Source organism: Cyprinus carpio, chromosome A25, assembly GCF_018340385.1.
Source record: "Cyprinus carpio isolate SPL01 chromosome A25, ASM1834038v1, whole genome shotgun sequence".
Lineage (NCBI taxonomy): Eukaryota > Metazoa > Chordata > Actinopteri > Cypriniformes > Cyprinidae > Cyprinus > Cyprinus carpio.
The window spans coordinates 20282053-20300291 of NC_056596.1; the positions used below are offsets into that span (position 1 = coordinate 20282053).

The 18239-nt window shown below is 39.8% G+C and overlaps 1 protein-coding gene across 1 annotated transcript in view; it reads left to right on the plus strand.

Annotated features, from left to right (window-relative positions):
- Nucleotides 1–18239, plus strand: part of LOC109066829 (neuronal cell adhesion molecule-like) — a 70410-nt gene that overhangs the window by 48813 nt on the left and 3358 nt on the right. The window contains exons 14-25 of the mRNA XM_042715946.1: nt 672–796; nt 1530–1559; nt 3944–4045; nt 4146–4343; nt 4423–4493; nt 7606–7831; nt 7917–8032; nt 8749–8953; nt 12227–12349; nt 12777–12953; nt 16277–16399; nt 18007–18162. Of these exons, the coding sequence (XP_042571880.1) occupies nt 672–796; nt 1530–1559; nt 3944–4045; nt 4146–4343; nt 4423–4493; nt 7606–7831; nt 7917–8032; nt 8749–8953; nt 12227–12349; nt 12777–12953; nt 16277–16399; nt 18007–18162 (1652 nt within the window). The remainder of the gene's footprint in view (nt 1–671; nt 797–1529; nt 1560–3943; nt 4046–4145; nt 4344–4422; nt 4494–7605; nt 7832–7916; nt 8033–8748; nt 8954–12226; nt 12350–12776; nt 12954–16276; nt 16400–18006; nt 18163–18239) is intronic.

An 18239-nucleotide genomic window follows, 5' to 3' on the forward strand; every position in this document is an offset into this window, starting at 1 on the left:
AAAAATTACACCCTGACAACAGAACACATGTGGAAAAGTGCTTCTTCTGTGTGTTTTCCTGAAGTAGAGCGTGGCACTCGCAACACCAACATCACAGGTTCAATTCCCAGCTAACTGAACATGCGTGAACTGATAATAAATAATAATACTTTAATAATTAAGTAATAATAATAAATGCTCATTCATTTTTTAAGGATAACAGCATCTGCCAAAAACATAAATATACTGACATCAATTCATATATATATATATTTTTTCTTGATTAAATTTTTGTTTCTGTGCAGCTGCCTTTGACCATAAAATATCTGGGTCAAATCAACAAACATCACAATCATATTATTAATTTAATACACACATTCCACAACATATCAGAGTGTTGAAACTGTGCTGGTATGTTTATGAGTCAAAATGAGAAAAAGTCTCAACATGGTCTCATAGTGTTTCCCTGAAATGAGCAATGAAATGTTTCATATTGTCGTCTTTCAAACACTTTTAGGTGAGTAACAGTTGAAGCAGGTGTTGTAGAAATGATGAGAATCACTGACAGGTTAAGTGTGCAGATTTAAATGTCATTAGCGTTCACAGGATCAGTTTGAGTCTCTGCTGATGAAGCAGATCTTTAGCTAATGTAATGTGACGAGCTGGTCTGAGGGTTTTGTGTCTGATAACAGGTTTAGAGTGGACTCGGACAGTCTGACCATCACAGACGTCACAGAGAGCGACGCGGGGACGTACACGTGTATCATGAACACCACGCTGGACCAGGACTCGGCCAGCGCTCAGCTCACAGTGGTCGGTGAGTACTGAAGGTTTCCCGCTCTTTGTGTGCTAACCAAGTGACTAGATCAAGTCCCTAACCTGATTCTTTCAGATACGAGGGATTTTATTGACAGAAAAGCCAACTAAGATAATAATAATAATAATAATAATAATAATAATAATAACAATAAAAACAAGATTAAGCAAACCGTTAAATAAACAGATAAATAAATATTGATTTAAATATTTATAAATATTGATTTATATAATTAATTATTTAAATATGTACAATGATTTAAATAAGTAAATCTAAATTAATTAAAATCATTGTTTTAAATATGTTTTATAACAGATTATTAATATAAAAATAGAAAAAAATATAAAAATAGAAAAAAACAATACAATACAAGGAGATACATAAAAAAGGCTAAATAAATAATATAATGATTTATATAAATAAATCAAAATTGGTTTAAATTTGTAAATTAATTAATAAATAAATGACAGTTGAATTAAAATCAATAAATATAAATAAATCAAAATTGGTTTAAATTTGTAAATTAATTAATTAAATGATTTACAGTTGAATTAAAATAAATCAATAACTAAATTATAAGTGACATTTAAAAATGTATTAATAAAAACTGAAATAACTGAAAGCAAATAAACATCAACAGAAAGGTGCATTTTAGAATAATTTTAGCTGGAAGTGTGTAATTGTCTGTAAATTAACACATCTCTTCCTCACTCCTCTAACTCCTCCCACTCAGAGGCCCTGCCCACTCCCGCGGTGATCCACGGTAAACACACAGCACATCACATCCCATAATGCCCTGGGCTTGTGTGTGTGGTGAAGTTTATGGAGCATGCTGTTGTGTGATCACATTGATCTGTCTTCTGATTTGGCTTTGGAAACATTGTGTACTGTTTTTTTGATCTTTGCGTGTTTTCTGTTGTGCACGGCGCAGGTGCACTCAGGGCGTGTCCAAATCCACTTTTGCTAGTTTAACGGCCAGAAAACGGTTGGCGTTCCCTGGCACATGGTCTAAACAGGTTGTCCCTATTCTATTCTCTTAATGAGTAATGGGTGTTTTTTGGCCGCAACGTGCAATAAACCAATCATAGTGTCATATCCCATTCCAACAATGCGCCTGAACACACCTCTTTTTAAGACCAGCACGCCCATGGGCGCACAAATGGGCGCAAATGCATTTGCTATTTAAACAATGCGGCGCATGACGGGGAAATGAGAACTGCGTCGGGCTGAAACTAGCAAAAACACTTGCACCGCGCCTTGCGCTGCATTGCGCCGGGTGTATGATAGGGCCCATTCTCTTGATTTCCACATGAAGGCGTCTGTTGAGTTTGCATGACTCATCATTTGAATGTGCGTGTGCAGACATGTGGCTGATGATGTCATCACGCAGCATGTGCTTGACTGATCATGTGATCACAAGTTGATGCATTGATTCATGCTTGTTGACAAAAGCATGCTGTCATTAACAAAGCAAAGTGTAAATCCAGGACTCTGTTCTCTGAGATCAACAAACTTGTCAAACCACCATCTCTACAGAAACTTCAGACATTTTTCTACATTAAATTTACAATATCTACCAGTCATTCTCTTCATTTGCTCCCCCAGAATTCTCTACTTCCCAGCTAGACTTTTTACTCGCTAATACATCAGAGTTTGAATAGCTGTATAGTATATAGTTAATCAATAGTTAAATTAAACTCTGTAATTGTATTTGGTCCAATTCCAACACACTTTGTCAAAAGCCTTCTCTTTTTACCTATCATGCACACGATAAGCAAATCCCTTGCTACTGGACTAAAAATAGTTGCTATAACCCCAGTGCTTGATAACACACTGTAACTGTAGACCCATCTCCAAGCTTCCATTTCTGTCTGAAGTATTAGAAAAGGGACGAATTTGTCACATTTGGGCGAACACAATCTGAGTCTGGTTTTCATCTTCTCCACAATACAGAGACTGCTCTTTCAAGAGTAAAGAATGACCTCTGACTCTGGTGCCCTCATCCTTTTGCTCCTCTGATCTGAGTGCAGCTTTTGATATTTTTGCCATTCAGTACTTTTATCTCAACTATCTGCTATCAGTAGATCTTCCCATGGTGTACCTCAAGGTTCGGTTCTCGTTCCATTTCTGTTTCTACTCTGTATATTTCTTCTTGATCAGATCGTTCAGCTTTATCTTTTGAACATAGTAATGCTGATGATGCACAAATCTATCTTACTGTCCAGCCCAAATCTGTTTTTCCTCCCCTTTCCATCACTTCCTGTCTACAAGATCTCAAAGCATGGATGGCTGAAAACTTCTTAAAACTGAACGCTGACAAAACAGAAATCCTTTTAGTAAGCCCTAAATCCCTTATTTCTTCCCAAAATGACATCTCCATTCATATAATGGTGGAGTTACAGAAAATTCTTCACCCATTTTCATGGAATCTTCCAAATTATACTTGGAACCTCATATCTGGCAGCTTGTTAAATTTTGGTTTTCAAAATTGTTCATATACAACCTTTGTGAAATCACAAATATGCCGAAACTGTTATCCATGCTTTCCTCGAATCTGGACTATTGTACAGTAACACTCTGTTTGGGTGTAGACCCACTAAAGCCCTTAGTTGCTTGCAACTAGTTCACTACTTATGCCCTTACATTTAACAAGAAATAAGCTCACATCACTCCCTTCCTTCAGCACTGCACAGGCTCCTATTCTTTCTTGTCCTAGTTTTTAAGCCTTCCATTTAGCACCTTCATATCTTACAGAATTACTACACCCCTACGTTCCTGCCCGCACTCTTAGATCCAGTTCTGAGAATTTGCTTAAAATACTCAAGATCACACTGTTGGTAGGGTGTTTAGCATTTCAGCTCCAAAACAGGAAATCTCTCCACTGTCTCCTCACTCCAGACCTTTAAGACTGAACTAAATACTAACTTATTCACAATATGTTTTAATTGGTTGTTTCTTTTCATTGTCATATCGGTTATTTCCTTATGTGTTATATGATCATTGTCTTACTCCCTGTTCACTGTGTTGTTCCTTGATTGTATATCTGTATTATTTGTATGATGTAAAGTGTCCTTGTGTTTTTAAAGGCACTATAGAAATAAGATGTATTATTACATTTTTATTTATCAGTGTTGTTTGACTCTACAGAGCAGCCAGGAGCACCGACCGATCTGGAGCTAACGGACCTGGTAGCGAGAAGCGTTCAGCTCACCTGGACACCTGGAGAGGAACACAACAGCCGTATCAAGAGTATGACACACACACACCTGTGTTCATCCTTTTCCTGTAAAGCTCTTTGAATTACCTTTGTGTGTGAAGTGTAAATAAGCTTGCGTTCTTGCCGCTTCAGAGTTCCTGATCCAGTATGAGGACGCTCTACATCAGAGCGGCGTGTGGCACAATCTGACAGAGGTTCCTGGAACCAAGACCACGGCTCACCTGAAGCTCTCTCCGTATGTCCACTACAGCTTCAGAGTGCTGGCACTCAATAACGTGGGCTTCAGTCGTCCCAGCATGCCCTCGCGCCAGTACAGGACCAGCCCCGCAGGTACGGCCCACCCGTGTTCACGCTCACACGTGTGTTCACACATATCCGCTCGTCTCTAACGTGTCTCTTATGCCTGCAGCTCCTGACGAGAACCCCACTGAGGTCAAAGGTCACGGCACTGAACACAATAATCTGGTCATCACGTGGAAGGTGAGATGCTGATTATGTCTGGGGATTGTGAAGAGTAATCTGGTGATGTCGTGGAAGGTGAGATGCTGATTATTAGTAGGTAGGTGAGATGCTGATTATTAGATGATGTTAACCCATGATGTTAATTAGAGTCATATGAAATCCCTTTTATTTTTCCTTAATTAGAGTCATATGAAATCCCTTTTATTTTTCCTAAATTCTTTTTTTTTTGTTTTTTTTTTTTTTTTTTTTTGTTTTTTATTTTTGTTTTTTTTTGTTTTTTTTATTTTTTCCATTTTTTTTTTCCTGGATTTTATTCTGTCTTTTTTTTCCATTTACATTTACGGTTTCTGTTTTAATGGAAACACATAATTACATATTTAAAAAAATTAATTACATTTTAATAATCAAAAATCATGTCTAATCAATCAAATTAATAAAACATTAACAATTAAAATACAATAACAGGGTATTATGATTTTTTCAGGAATTGTGTGGTCTGTTTAAATTTTTCTGGATTTATAATTTAATACAAATGTATTATCAAAAACAGAGGTAATCAAATTAGGGATGTTCATTTTAGTTATTTTTCCTAACCAACAACCGACGCTCATTAACCGATTATCAACCATCAACCGACACGATTATTTTAAATTAGAATTTAATTAAAAAGGATCAGTGTCTGTGACCCGTTTAAAATACTAACATTTGTTTTCCCGGGGATTAGTTTTACATGCCAAAAAGCAGCGAACAACAGAACATGAGGATTCACAGCATGGTCATATCACATTACGCACCTGCAGTGCTTCTGCAAGCAGAGAAAAACATCATAAAGCTAGGCTATTTATATATAATGAATAAATAGGCCTATATGAGAAATATATTTTTACTTAAATAATAAATTATGAAAATGAATGAAAAACAGTTTTGGTTCATTTTTGTGCTGCGCGAAAGGAAACCAGTCGACAGAAAGTTTTCTTTAGGCTTTTTTACGCACAAAGATTTGTTTTTATTGTGAATGTAAATTCTAGGTAAGATGGCGCCCCCTGAGGCAGACGTGTTTGCTCGCACTGCTCTTGAATGCCGGTTTTTCTTTCTTGTTTGTTTGTTTTCTGTTTTATCTGCTGTGCACAAATGCAGTGCACTGCTAACGTACAAAAGGCAAGAATTACTGGACATCGTCAATTCAGCCAACCATCTTGAATTTACCGGTTTTATACCTCCGGAGCTACAACACATTAGTCGCTCCCACAGTCACTGCCACCACCCCCAGGAAGCCCCCGAAGCACTGAGCTCGAGCGAGGTAGCTGACCCCAGGAGAACACTCCGAAGACGGCAACACAAGCGAGGCAAGAGGGGAGGGCTTCATGCTAAGCTAAAAGTTTGCGCTAGCTGACCACCGCTACCCAGCCTGTTGTTAGCTAACGTGCGATGTCTGGAAAACAAACTGGACGAGCTGAGAGCAAGGGTTACATCACAGCGGGAAATAAGAGAATGCTGTGCTCTGTTTTTCCCCCGAAACCTGGCTCTCAGAGAAAGTCCCGGAATCCTCTGTTCAGCTACAGACTCACTATATGTGTAAACTGTAATGAAGTAGAGATCAGGTAGTTCCTCACTATCTGTGCTGAAGCTGAGATCGTTCGCCAGCTTAAGTGAAAGTTAACGTGCCTAGCATTTTCCACTCACACATTACACGTCACATCCTGATGTCACGTGTCTTTACGGGACCTTTATGGGTTGTGTGTGAACGCACGCACAGATTCCGGGAAATCACTGGCAGTGTGAATGAACCAAAATCTAACGATTGCCAGGACACATTACCTGTGTATTATCTGGAATCTCAGTGTGAAAGGGGCTAGAGCTTGTGCTACGGAGCTGGCTGATGTACTCACTTCCATCTTCAACCTCTCCCTCAGTCAGAGCATCGTCCCCACCTGCTTCAAGACCACGAACGTTGTCCCCCTTCCCAAGAAGAGCCCCCCGACCTGCCTGAACGACTACAGACCTGTAGCACTCACTCCGATCATCATGAGGTGTTTTGAGAGAGTGGTGCTGACTCTCATTCAGAGCAGTATGCCGGACATACTGGACCCACTGCAGTAAGCATATCGGCCCGCAGGTCCACCTCAGACGCCATTGCTGCTGCCCTCCATATTTCCCTTTCTCACCTGGAAGATAAGGACACTTATATCAGGATGCTCTTTATTGATTATAGTTCCGTCTTCAATACGGTCATCCCTCACAAACTCTGATTGTAAAAACTGATTGTACTTGGACTACACCCCACACTTTGTAACTGGCTCCTAGACTTCCTGGCTGGCAGACCGCAGTCTGTTAGGATTGGAAATAGGACCTCAGACACTGTCATAACAAATATTTGCACCCCACAAGGGTGTGTTCTCAGTCCCATCCTCTACACACTGTTCACACATGACTGCGTAGCCTCCCACAAGGACAACATCATTCTGAAGTTCGCTGATAATACCGCAGTGATAGGACGGATCACTGGCGGGGACGACGCGGTCTGCAGGAGGGAGGTGTCCAGTCTTCTGACATGGTGTGAGGATAACAACCTCACCCTCAACACGGACAAGACAAAGGAGATGATAGTGGACTTGAGGTAAAAGAGGAGAACTCACCAATTACTGTTTATCAGAGAGCTTGAAGTGGAGAGGGTGAGCAGCTTTAAATACCTGGGGGTCCGCATCAACGAGGACCTCACCTGGACACTGGGAAGTCGTGGCCTAGTGGTTAGAGAGTTTGACTCCTTGTTGTGGGTTCGAGTCTCGGGCCGGCAATACCACGACTGAGGTGCCCTTGAGCAAGGCACCGAACCCCCAACTGCTCCCAGGGTGTCGCAGCATAAATGATACCCACTGCTCCGGGTGTGTGTTTACGGTGTGTGTGCATCACTGTGTGGTATGGCAGCACTACTGTAAGGGACCGCAAACGTCTGCAGAGAGTTGTGAAGACTGCTGAGAAGATAATCAGGATCTGTTGATAGTATCTGTTGATAGTATCTGTTTATAGTTTTCTCAAATGAAGAGGCTCTGTGGAGATGAAGTTCATGTGTGAATCATGTGTAAGCCGTTCTTTTGGATGCATGTAACACATTTGTGTTTGTGTTGGGCAGCCTCTGACGCCTCAGCAGGCCAACGGTCCCGGCCTGCAGTATAAGGTCATGTGGCGTCAGCAGGCCATCGAGACGTACTGGACGTCGGTCAGCGTGGCTAATGTCTCTAAATTCGTGGTGTCAGGGACACCCACATTCGTGCCGTATGAGGTGATGGTTCAGGCACTGAACGATTACGGTCCTGGACCCAAACCTGGCGCTGTGATCGGATACTCCGGAGAGGACTGTGAGTGACGATTTTAGCAGTTCAAACAATGCCTTTATACGCTTGTCTAGTGGAACGCTGCTGATCCCACAATGCACCTGTGCAGTTCCGTCGGCAGCTCCGGGTGACGTGCGAGTCCTGGTGTTGAACAGCACGCTAGCAGAGGTGCGCTGGAGCCCTGTTCCACTCGAATCCGTGCGCGGGAGGCTCCAGGGCTATAAGGTACAGCTCTCCTCTCATCATGTGACCAGCTGATACTCACACATTTACATTTATTTTACATTTATTGTTTGTTGAATTATATATCTTTTATAGTTTGTTAATATTTAAAACTATATTTTATTTTTATATTTTCTGTTTAGTTAAAGTTTTTTTTTTTTTTTTTTTTTTTACTTTTTTGTGTTTTTATATGTCTATTTTTATTACATTTTAGTTTTAGTTAATTTATTTTTATTTTTGTACATTAACTTAAACTAAACACATGTGAAATGTTGCCTTGGCAACTAGCTGAAAGAAATAAGTTTAATTTTTTATAATATTTTATATTTGAAAATGTTTTTTTTTTTTGTTGTTGTTTATTTTTGTTTTTTGTGGTTTTATTTTTTTTTGGTTTTAGTTTTAATTATCTGCTGTTAAAAAATAGTTTATAAAGTTCTGAACTTTCTGTCATTGAAAAATCATCTTAAATATTTGTGATCTCAGTATTGACCAAAATAATCATGATTTTGATTTTGATTGAGCAGCAGTAACTCACATTCATGTTTACAAAATGTACATAAATCAAAATAAAATACATGCAAGTAAGTAAGTATGGACAATATATGGATAAATAAAAACTCATTAAAATCACGCTCAGACTAGTGCATGCTGGGAGGATATGGAGAGCAGGTGGACGGTAGAAACCCTTTAACTGAGGTTGCACTGTTGTCCGTGTGCAGGTGCATTACCATCGTGAGCGCAGTTTACACCAACACAGCTCTCATTACAACAAACAGAGTACTGAGATCTTCAGCCCCAACAAAACCAGTGGGAAACTGCCAGACCTGCTGCCGTACAGCATCTATAGCCTGCGTGTGACGGCCTTCAACGGCCGAGGAGAAGGTCCCACCAGTGCCGCGCAGCGCTTCGAGACGCCCGAAGGCGGTAAGAGCAGTGTGAACATTTTTACAACACCCAGCAGAGGACAGGATCAAAACTGCAGACTTTTCCATTAAGGGCTGATATTTAATCAATTTTCAGAGGCATTTTGACCTTTATAAAGGCAACTTTTCCAAACGTTTTAAATGGATGTGTCCCTTCTAATTTACATTTTTATATTTATTTCATGAATGCAATTAGATATAAAAGACATTATAGGGCTGATACCAATCAAATGAAATTTAAAAAACAGGTAGCACAGAATCTGTATCTGAAGTGGCATTTAGATGGATTTACACAGACTCTTTACAACTGCAAAAATAATGTTCTAAATACAAAATATATTACATTATAGAAAATAAAATTGTATGAAATATGAAACTAAAACCACCAATAGGTGGCAACACGTCTTAATGAGTGAGTCATTTATTCATCCTATTCCTTCAAATGGTTGATTCATTCAGGAAGGAAGCAAGTGACTGTCTTTATGTATGAGTCACTGAATCTTTCGCTGAATCGTTCAAGATCAAAACACCATTGTGTTGACAGGAGAACTATTTTGGAGCAAAAACAGTCGAAATGGACAATATGTACAAATGTACCTCACTTGTTGTTAGCTTAAACTTATCCTATGTTTGAATCTACGTGTTTATTAATCATATACCATTGGATAAAGTATTAAAGGGGTCATATGATGTTGCTAAAAAGAACACCTCGGTTACATATGGTAACCCTCGTGCCCTGAAGGAGGGAATGGAGACGTCACGTCAGATAACCGACGAATTGGGATCTCTCCTAGAGAGACCAATTCACTTTGAGTGTAAACTAAACAAGCCAATGCACATTGGCATGCGATTATTGCATCCAGCTGCCGCTGATCACAGTGTGAGTATTAGTAGGCAGCAGATGCATTGCATATTCAGGTTTTTGCTGAGGAGCCGAGCCGGTGACCTGGCTGCTCAGCGGTGGTATAGAAACTGTGGTGAATGGATGGGACGTCTCCGTTCCCTCCTTCAGGGAATGAGGGTTACCACACGTAACTGAGACGTTGCCTTTCAGTCAGTCACTCTCAATGTCACGTCGGATGACTGACGAATTGGGATCCCTAACAAAGGGCAACAGGTCCTGCCCCTTCCAGTGTCCCGTGGAAGCCACCTGCGCCCCTACTTTTTGGCGTAGGCCAGGGCTTACCACAAGAGGACCAGCTACTGCTGCTATGGCACTACCCAATGAGTAAGACTGGATAACACTGGGAAAATGTACCTGTACCACTTGGGACAGGGACGTTGCGGAAGCCCAATACATATATGAACATCCCTTTAGGTGAATATGGAAGATTGGAGGTGATTGTAACCCTCTTGGAATGGCAGAAGTCTGCCGGGGAAACATGGCCTCTAAGGCCATACTGTGGATTTTACACATATGGGATCCACTTAGGTCTCTACATATGGAATCCAGCCCTCTACCAGTTCTCACGGATTCATTGAGAGAGGGCCTGGCGCCGGACGCTCCGCCACGTCTGGCTGCCGAGGGGACGGAGGAGCTCAACAGGGTCTACTATACTGACTCTCTGGAGCGGTTTTAGGATGCCGACCCGAAGCTGGGGCCACTCAGTACTGACGGATCTTCCTCCCCAGAAAAGTTGGCTCACCCTCTGATGCAGCAATCGACATCCAGTCATCGGGGAGAGCCTCAAAAGATACAGTTGGTACCCCTTTGGAGGGTCCAGCCTGCTCTCTCGACAGCTCCACTGGCTTCGAAGTGCCGGCGGAAGGAGGAGCCCTCGGAGACCCACTCCGAGACGGTCATCCTCCCACCCACAATGGGAGCATGACTAGTCCATGAAAGCCACCTCAGCTTGCTTAATGCCCAGACATGAGAAGCAGCGATTGTGAGCATCACCCGGTGCCAGGTAACGACCGCATCCAGAAGCGCACGGGTGGAAAGTCATCTTTAAAAATTTTTAGAAAGATGTTACACCCATGAATGCTCTTTTAGAAATGCTCTTTTAATGTGCTGAAGCGCACAGGGGAGATGGCCGCCTGCAACACACAGGGATAATTGCATGCCAATGTGCATTGGCTCGATTAGTTTACACTCGAAGTAGATTGGTCTCTCTAGGCGAGATCCCAATTCACTGGTCATCCGACGTGGCGTTGGGATTGACCGACTGAAAGGGAACATTATTTTGTGTATTTGGTGTAATGAAATGTGTTAATGTGGTTTAAGGGTCAAAAAACACATTATTTTCCACATACTGTACATTATTGTTTCTCCTCTATGCCCCGCCTTCTGAAACGCATCAATTTTTACAAAGCTCATGGTTCTGAAAAGCGAGGTGTGCTCTGATTAGCCAGCTATCCAGTGCGTTGTGATTAGCCGAATACCTCAAGCGTGTGATGGAAATGTTACGCCCCTTAACATACTGTGATGCGTGTCCCGGTCAGAACACCGGCACGACAAGACAAAAACAATAAAACCCATTAGAAACGAGGCATTTGTTCCATCCAGTGGGGACATAATTACTGATTATAATGACTTATACTGTCTTTTTACGCGTTGCATTGCATCATGCCCCGTAAACATAAAACCATGTCTGCATTTGTGATTGAAGAAACGACAAACAACAAGCTCTACTCTACACTGCTCAAAACACACGTTTGAATCATCAGTGGCCAATCCTTTAAATAACGTACTTACAGACTGTAAGTCAGAACAGAACATTGTAGTTTTCTCTCCCAGGATCTGGATACAGTCCTCCATAAAATGTGCTGCACACATCTGAATATTTGGGTTGAACTGTTCTAGAACAGTGTTGTAAATACAACTTAACCACTAATTTCTAGTTTTCTAGTCTCCACGACATGGCGCCGACGGCAACAGCGAGAATCAAAGTTACACCTTCTTTCTTTTTGTGAACATGTGGGCGGTGTTATGCAAATCTTCCCAAACAGTGACGCAGACGTGGGGGCGTGTTTAAACAAGGTGTTTTGGGGGGGTGTGGACGAGTCTTAACTTTTATAAAGAATATCTCTTTGGGTTTGGGACATTAGTCTTTGCAACTTTAGGGATCTTATCTATTCACGAACAGCTTGTAACACTCCAAAGAGAAAGGAAAACTTGAAATCTCATCATATGACCCCTTTAAATAGTGATGGTCTTAGAAAGAGGATGAATGAGTTTCCGGCTGGAGCCTGTGCCAGTATTTAGAAACTGAGGGCTGATGGCCTCACAGGTAATACTATCATTTAACATGGATGCTGTTTGTTTGTGTTCCAGTTCCAAGCGCGCCGTCCTTCTTCAAGGTTTCTACTTTCGATCTGGACTCTCTGATGCTAGAATGGGGACCACCTTATGAAAGGAATGGCCATCTGACTGGATACACCTTCAAATATCAGACCGGTGAGGAAACCTGCCCATTCACACTGGGTACCTTAACTGCACTGCCTGCCAATAAGAGAGATGCACACTGCAATGATGATCTAGTGTTTCCACAAGCTTATGCAACGTCACAAAATTTATCTCCATCAAGAGTTTCATTCACTGATACCGTTCCTCAGTTATACCATCAGTGGTGGAGTGAACTTCAGTATTACAGAGTTAAAACTTCATAGTTATTGTTTTTAGTGTGAATGCGCCTTTATGATTTAAGCAATGTATGATTTTGCATGTGTTGTACGTGTTTATTTGAGTGTTCGTTCTTGTTCCTGTTGCTCGAGTCAGTTTGAAGCAGTGAACAGAGCAAATGGTCTTTAAGTGTAGCTTATGATTTGGAAAAATAATGTGACCCCTCCCCCCCCCCCACTTTCCGCTCCTGTCCCGCCTCCAGTCAACAGCAAAAATGATTTGGGTCTGCTGGAGGAGCTGGATCTGCCGTCCAATCAGAGCAGCTTCACGCTGCACAACCTCCCTCACAGCACACGCTACAAGTTTTATATCAGTGCCAGAACACAGAGAGGAGCCGGTCCCATGCTCACCGAGGAGGCCGTCACTGTCCTAGACAGAGGTACGTACACTAGATAGGGCACACAGCTGTTTCTGCAGTGTGTGTGAGTTTTATGTGTTTTCTGTTTACTCTTCTACTTCGACTCGTCTTTAAATGTCTCATGTTTGTGCGTCTGTGTAAGACAGGAGAGTCTCATCATACCTGTTTAGTTTACGACAGAAACGAGCTGCGTGTTTTCTGTGTTCATAGTATTTACTGCATGACTGATGTTCAGATGTAGATTTTGGATCTGTCTGAACTCAAACACCCATCATACCTGCAATCAGTGAAATATATAGTCTGTCAACTGTGTTTTAGAGTGAAGCATGGCACTGTGTTCGTTTACACCCGAGCAGCTCATGATCCAGTGTTTTCAGCGTCTCAGTTCTCAGTAAATGCAGCGAACTCAGCATGCACCAGTAATGCTTTATTTTCACATTAGCATAACAGATGATTACAGCATCTCACTATTTGTAATGAGATGTGTTTGTAAACCTGTCTCCCTGCATTTTTCCACCAAAATAAAAGCTTGATGGTTTAACTCCTGCTGGTGAAGAAATTGATTTGTTACTAAGTAAAATAACTTGTATACTTATCGTGAAATTTTATTTTATTTTACAGTGCAGTTGTATTACAATTAGGGCTGCACTCGACTAAAAAAATTTCTGGTCGACCAGTTGTCCTTTATGTTAAGCAGTTAGTCGACTAATCGCATTATATTATATTAATAAACCATAAATCATAGTAATGAGGATTTAAATGCCTATGTAGCGCATGAATAAGGTTGGCCACACAGCGCACCAGCATAAGTAATGATTATGAATGCATCAGAAAAAAAAAAGAAAAAAAAAGGAGTCTGCCTTAACATTTTAATAATTCGTTGATAAACCTGCGTTCGCTGTATTTTAGATGAATTGACAATCTCCTCAGTGGATGCGCCTATATGAATGTTTCATACAGATCACATCACCTGAGAATAGTTGTTTTCAATCTGAATTGGTTAGTTTAAGACATTTCGCTTTCTATATATAGGTCTATTTTTATTATGCCTGAGGCAAGTATACACAGAGTTTCGTTTTATTATTTGACGCGCTCAAGTTCAAAGACTGTGAGACGGCAGAATGCACACGCGCACCCTGTTTGCTTTCATTATTTTACAAAATCAAAAAGTTTTTTTTTTTGTTGTTGTTATTTTGACTGCACACGAATAAAAGAACAGTCTTTCAAGCTTACAAATATGTACAACTCCTTTTGTATGACCAAAAAATGTTAAGTGTAAGTGATCACACACCGCACTTCCTCATTCCGGACAAACACTGAAATAGCGCACATTTTTATAGGTTTATGTTACAGCGAGCGGCCATGTGAAGTTGCTACATATAAGGGGGGCAGCCCTAATTACAATTGTCATTTATTTCTGTCTTGGAGATAATGATAATAACAATACTGTAGCAAATTAGCTAAAAAGGGAAATGTATATAAATAATTGATTAATTACAATTATTTAAATGAGCTGCCAGTAGTAACTGTAGCGGAATTAAATTGCCATCAACTAATCTGTTCGTCCAGCGAACATTTAGTGTAATTTCATATAAACTCTAAGAAAGGAAATTTCCGTGGCCACAGAAAACAACCTTCTTACAGTAGCCTAATAATGCATTAGTCTTAGAGTGGATTAATATTGTATTGGGGCATTTAATTTGCATGGCAGAATCAGAAACTCATGTAATTTATGCACAAGAGTTTTATTAACTAAACACTAACACAAACTAGTCTAACAAACAAACAAACATACAAACATACATTCACTCACATGTGCATAGAAAAGGGGAGCTAAAGTGGATGAATGAAACCATCAGGAAAACCAGAGAATGAAGCTATGAAAAGAGTCAGTTAACCACCTGAGTAAAACCATCAGCGCCATTTATAATAGGGTCTACAGCTTATATTAAACCTCTGTTTCGTTTAGTTAAATGTATGATACTTGTGTTGCCTTAGCCTGGAACGAGCGTCCGAATGCAGTCTCGGATGAAAGTCTTGATGGTTTGTAGGTTCGTGGTGTAGGAGTCGCGATCACCTTCTTCCAGGTTTGAAGAGTTATGAATTCTAAAGATGTCCTGATTCGATGGTGATTGGGAGTTTCTTCCCAGTGGAAAGTGAAAAAGAGCTAAGAGAGACATCAGCTGAGATCCTAAGATCTTTGGTGAATGGAAAGTCAAGGCCGAGGCCTGGCAGGAACTAAGGGTGTCCTTAGAAGACTAGCTCAGCATCCCCATCTTCTCAGAATCTAACAGAACCGCAGACTGAAAGCGGGTCACTGATGTGGTCACTGAAAGTTATTTGACATTAAAGGGGAAATCAGATTTTTGATTTCTGTGCACATACTTCGGATGTGTGCGTTTAGAAAACACTATATCATGTTTAAACTAATGTAGCTTTTAAAATGCATGATTTCAGCGCGATACACATGATAATCAAAACCAAACAGATGTTTTTTGGCAGAGTATCTGAGGTATAACCTGTAAAGGCTTCGCCCTGTTCTGGAAGAGGGGGTGGGGAGCAGTAGCTCATTTGCATTTAAAGATACAGGCATGAAAACAGCGTGTTTCTGCTTCCAATCAAAATTATATAAATGATCTGTGGGGTATTTTGAGCTGAAACTTCACAGACACATTCTGGGCACACCTAAGACTTATATTACATGTAGTAAAAAGGGGCATAATAGGTTTCTTTTAAATTGAGTATTAGAACTTTTTTTTTTCACTCCATTGCAAATTGTAAGTTAAATAATACATTGTCAGTATTTCTTTTTGTCAAACTTTTGCCATTTGACTGCTTTTGTTATTTCAATAAATGCATTAAAGCTGATGCATATAATTTGAAAGATTTTTCTTCTTATTTTGTGAAAAAAACCCTGCAATATAAAGTTTTTATTAATATTTCTGAACTCCGCATCATCAAATTAGCCAGCATTAGGCCCCCTTTTTTTTTTTTTTTTTTTTTTTTTTTACAAATGAGCAGGATTTTTTTTTTTCAAGATCTAGGACTATGCTGTTAGTATATTAAAATTATTTGTCTTATGTCACAAAGTCCTTTGAGAAACACTGTACAATGTGTGTTTTCTTTCATGATTCTCATTTTTTTATTTTTCATTTTTATAAATGAGAATAAACGCCCTTCTTCCTCCTAGAGTAGTGACATCATCACTGGCCCCGCCTCTACACACTAACGTCACGTCATTACGCTACTCACGTAGTGTTTGGACCACTTGTAAACAGTGCTGTTCACTGATCTGGAGGTCAGAGGTCACTGTGATGGGCTGATGATGTCTCTCTGTCTCTCAGTGCCGCCGGTTGCGCCTGCGTTTGGGAATGTCAGCTCGTCCATGAGCAAGGATGGAGCGCTGATCAGCTGGGAATACTGGGGCCCCGAGAAACTCCTTTATGTTGAATATATTATAGACAAAAGTAAGAATCCTGCATGTGTGTGTCGTGAGGATGATGATGATGATGATGAAATGCTGAACGTATACATTCCCATGAGTAGAGCTCCTGTAGTAACTAGTACACAGTCATCTACCCCACTGAACAGATCAACCTCCACGCTAGTTAGTGGTGGTGACCCGTCTGTTCAGCAGGGTACACTGCAAAAAAAAATAATGTTCTTAGTATTTTTGTCTTGTTTGTTTTCCAGTAAAAATCTATAAACATTCTTATATCAAGAAGCATATTAAGAAGATATAAAGTCTTGTTGTCTGATAAATTGATCAAAATTAAGTGCATTTATACTTAAAATAAGAAACTACAGGTGAATAGGGTAAAAGTTTTTGCTACTGAATATCATATCACCATACTTCCCCAGTTGATTAATCACAGTATGTTATGTTTTCTGAAATGTTATATTTAAATATGCACTAATTTGCAAATATTTACCCAATTCTGATCATTGCAAAGGCAGGTTAAAAGTTCTTGTTTGAATTTGTTGAAATTTTAGAGTTAAACATTTTTACAGAGGATAATTTGTATTAAATCATAATAACAAAAATATTTTCACCATGTTTTAAGAATAAACTCTTATATAAATCAGTGTAAATGAAATATGAACAAACCCTTCAGTAAAAACCTTCAGAATATAGAGAGGAATAAAACTCTAAGTTTTGGTGTGTGTTGGTGCTGCTGAAGTGGAGAAACAAACTCATTGTCTGTAAATATATACATTTTGATAATGTTTTTAGAATTTTTTTTTTTTTATAAATCAGTATGAATGAAATATGAACAAACCCTTCAGTAAAAACCTTCAGAATATAGAGAGGAATAAAACTCTAAGTTTTGGTGTATTTTGGTGCTGCTGAAGTGGAGAAACAAACTCATTGTCTGTAAATATATACATTTTCACAATGTTTTTGGAAAAAAAAATTGTATAAATCAGTATGAATGAAATATGAACAAACCCTTCAGTAAAAACCTTCAGAATATAGAGAGGAATAAAACTCTAAGTTTTGGTGTGTGTAAGTGCTGCTGAAGTGGAGAAACAAACTTTAAAAAATATGGATTTTAATTGAAATCTTCAGATGCAGATACAGTGCAATAAAATAAACACTTGAATATCAATTTGGACTTTTCATTCCACTAGTCTGAAAAAAAGACATGTTATGGAAGCAAAATAGACCAAAATTGACCAGTGCATGCAGTGTCTCACTTAAAAACAAGGAAAGAAAAAAGCAAATCAGGAGAAAAAATTGTGTTTTCTCTTTGAATTAAGTTTATTTTTCTGACCTCATTGGCAGATATTCCTTGTTTTAAGTTTAAACACAATTTATTTTGACAACATCTTAAAAACCTTCTGATCTTATCTTATGTCATTATACCGTACATGTACCTTATATACTGAAAAACAAGACAAAACCAGTTTTTGCAGTGTAGTTCACCAAAGGGTTGTAACAGTTTAGTTGTTTTTTTAGATTATTGGAGAGCAGAATTAACTCCAGAATGACACAGCAGGTGTAGAGAACTAACTTACCCATATTTAATAGTGAGGACGCTGAAGTACTTCCTGTTGTGCTGGAAATCCTCAGGTGATGAAGACTGGCACAAAGAGAAGGTCAACGGCTCTCAGTTCCACGTTCTTAAGGGTTTGAAGAAAGGTTTGGCCTACAAGGTGCGTGTGGTGGCCCGGGGTCATGATGACCGAGCGGTTCATCACTCTGAGGAGCTGTTGGTTAAGGTCTCAGGTGAGGCTTCATCTCAGCCTCAAGACCTTGTGGGATCTTTGACGGCTGTGATGCATTACAGCCGTTGTGTTGAGATG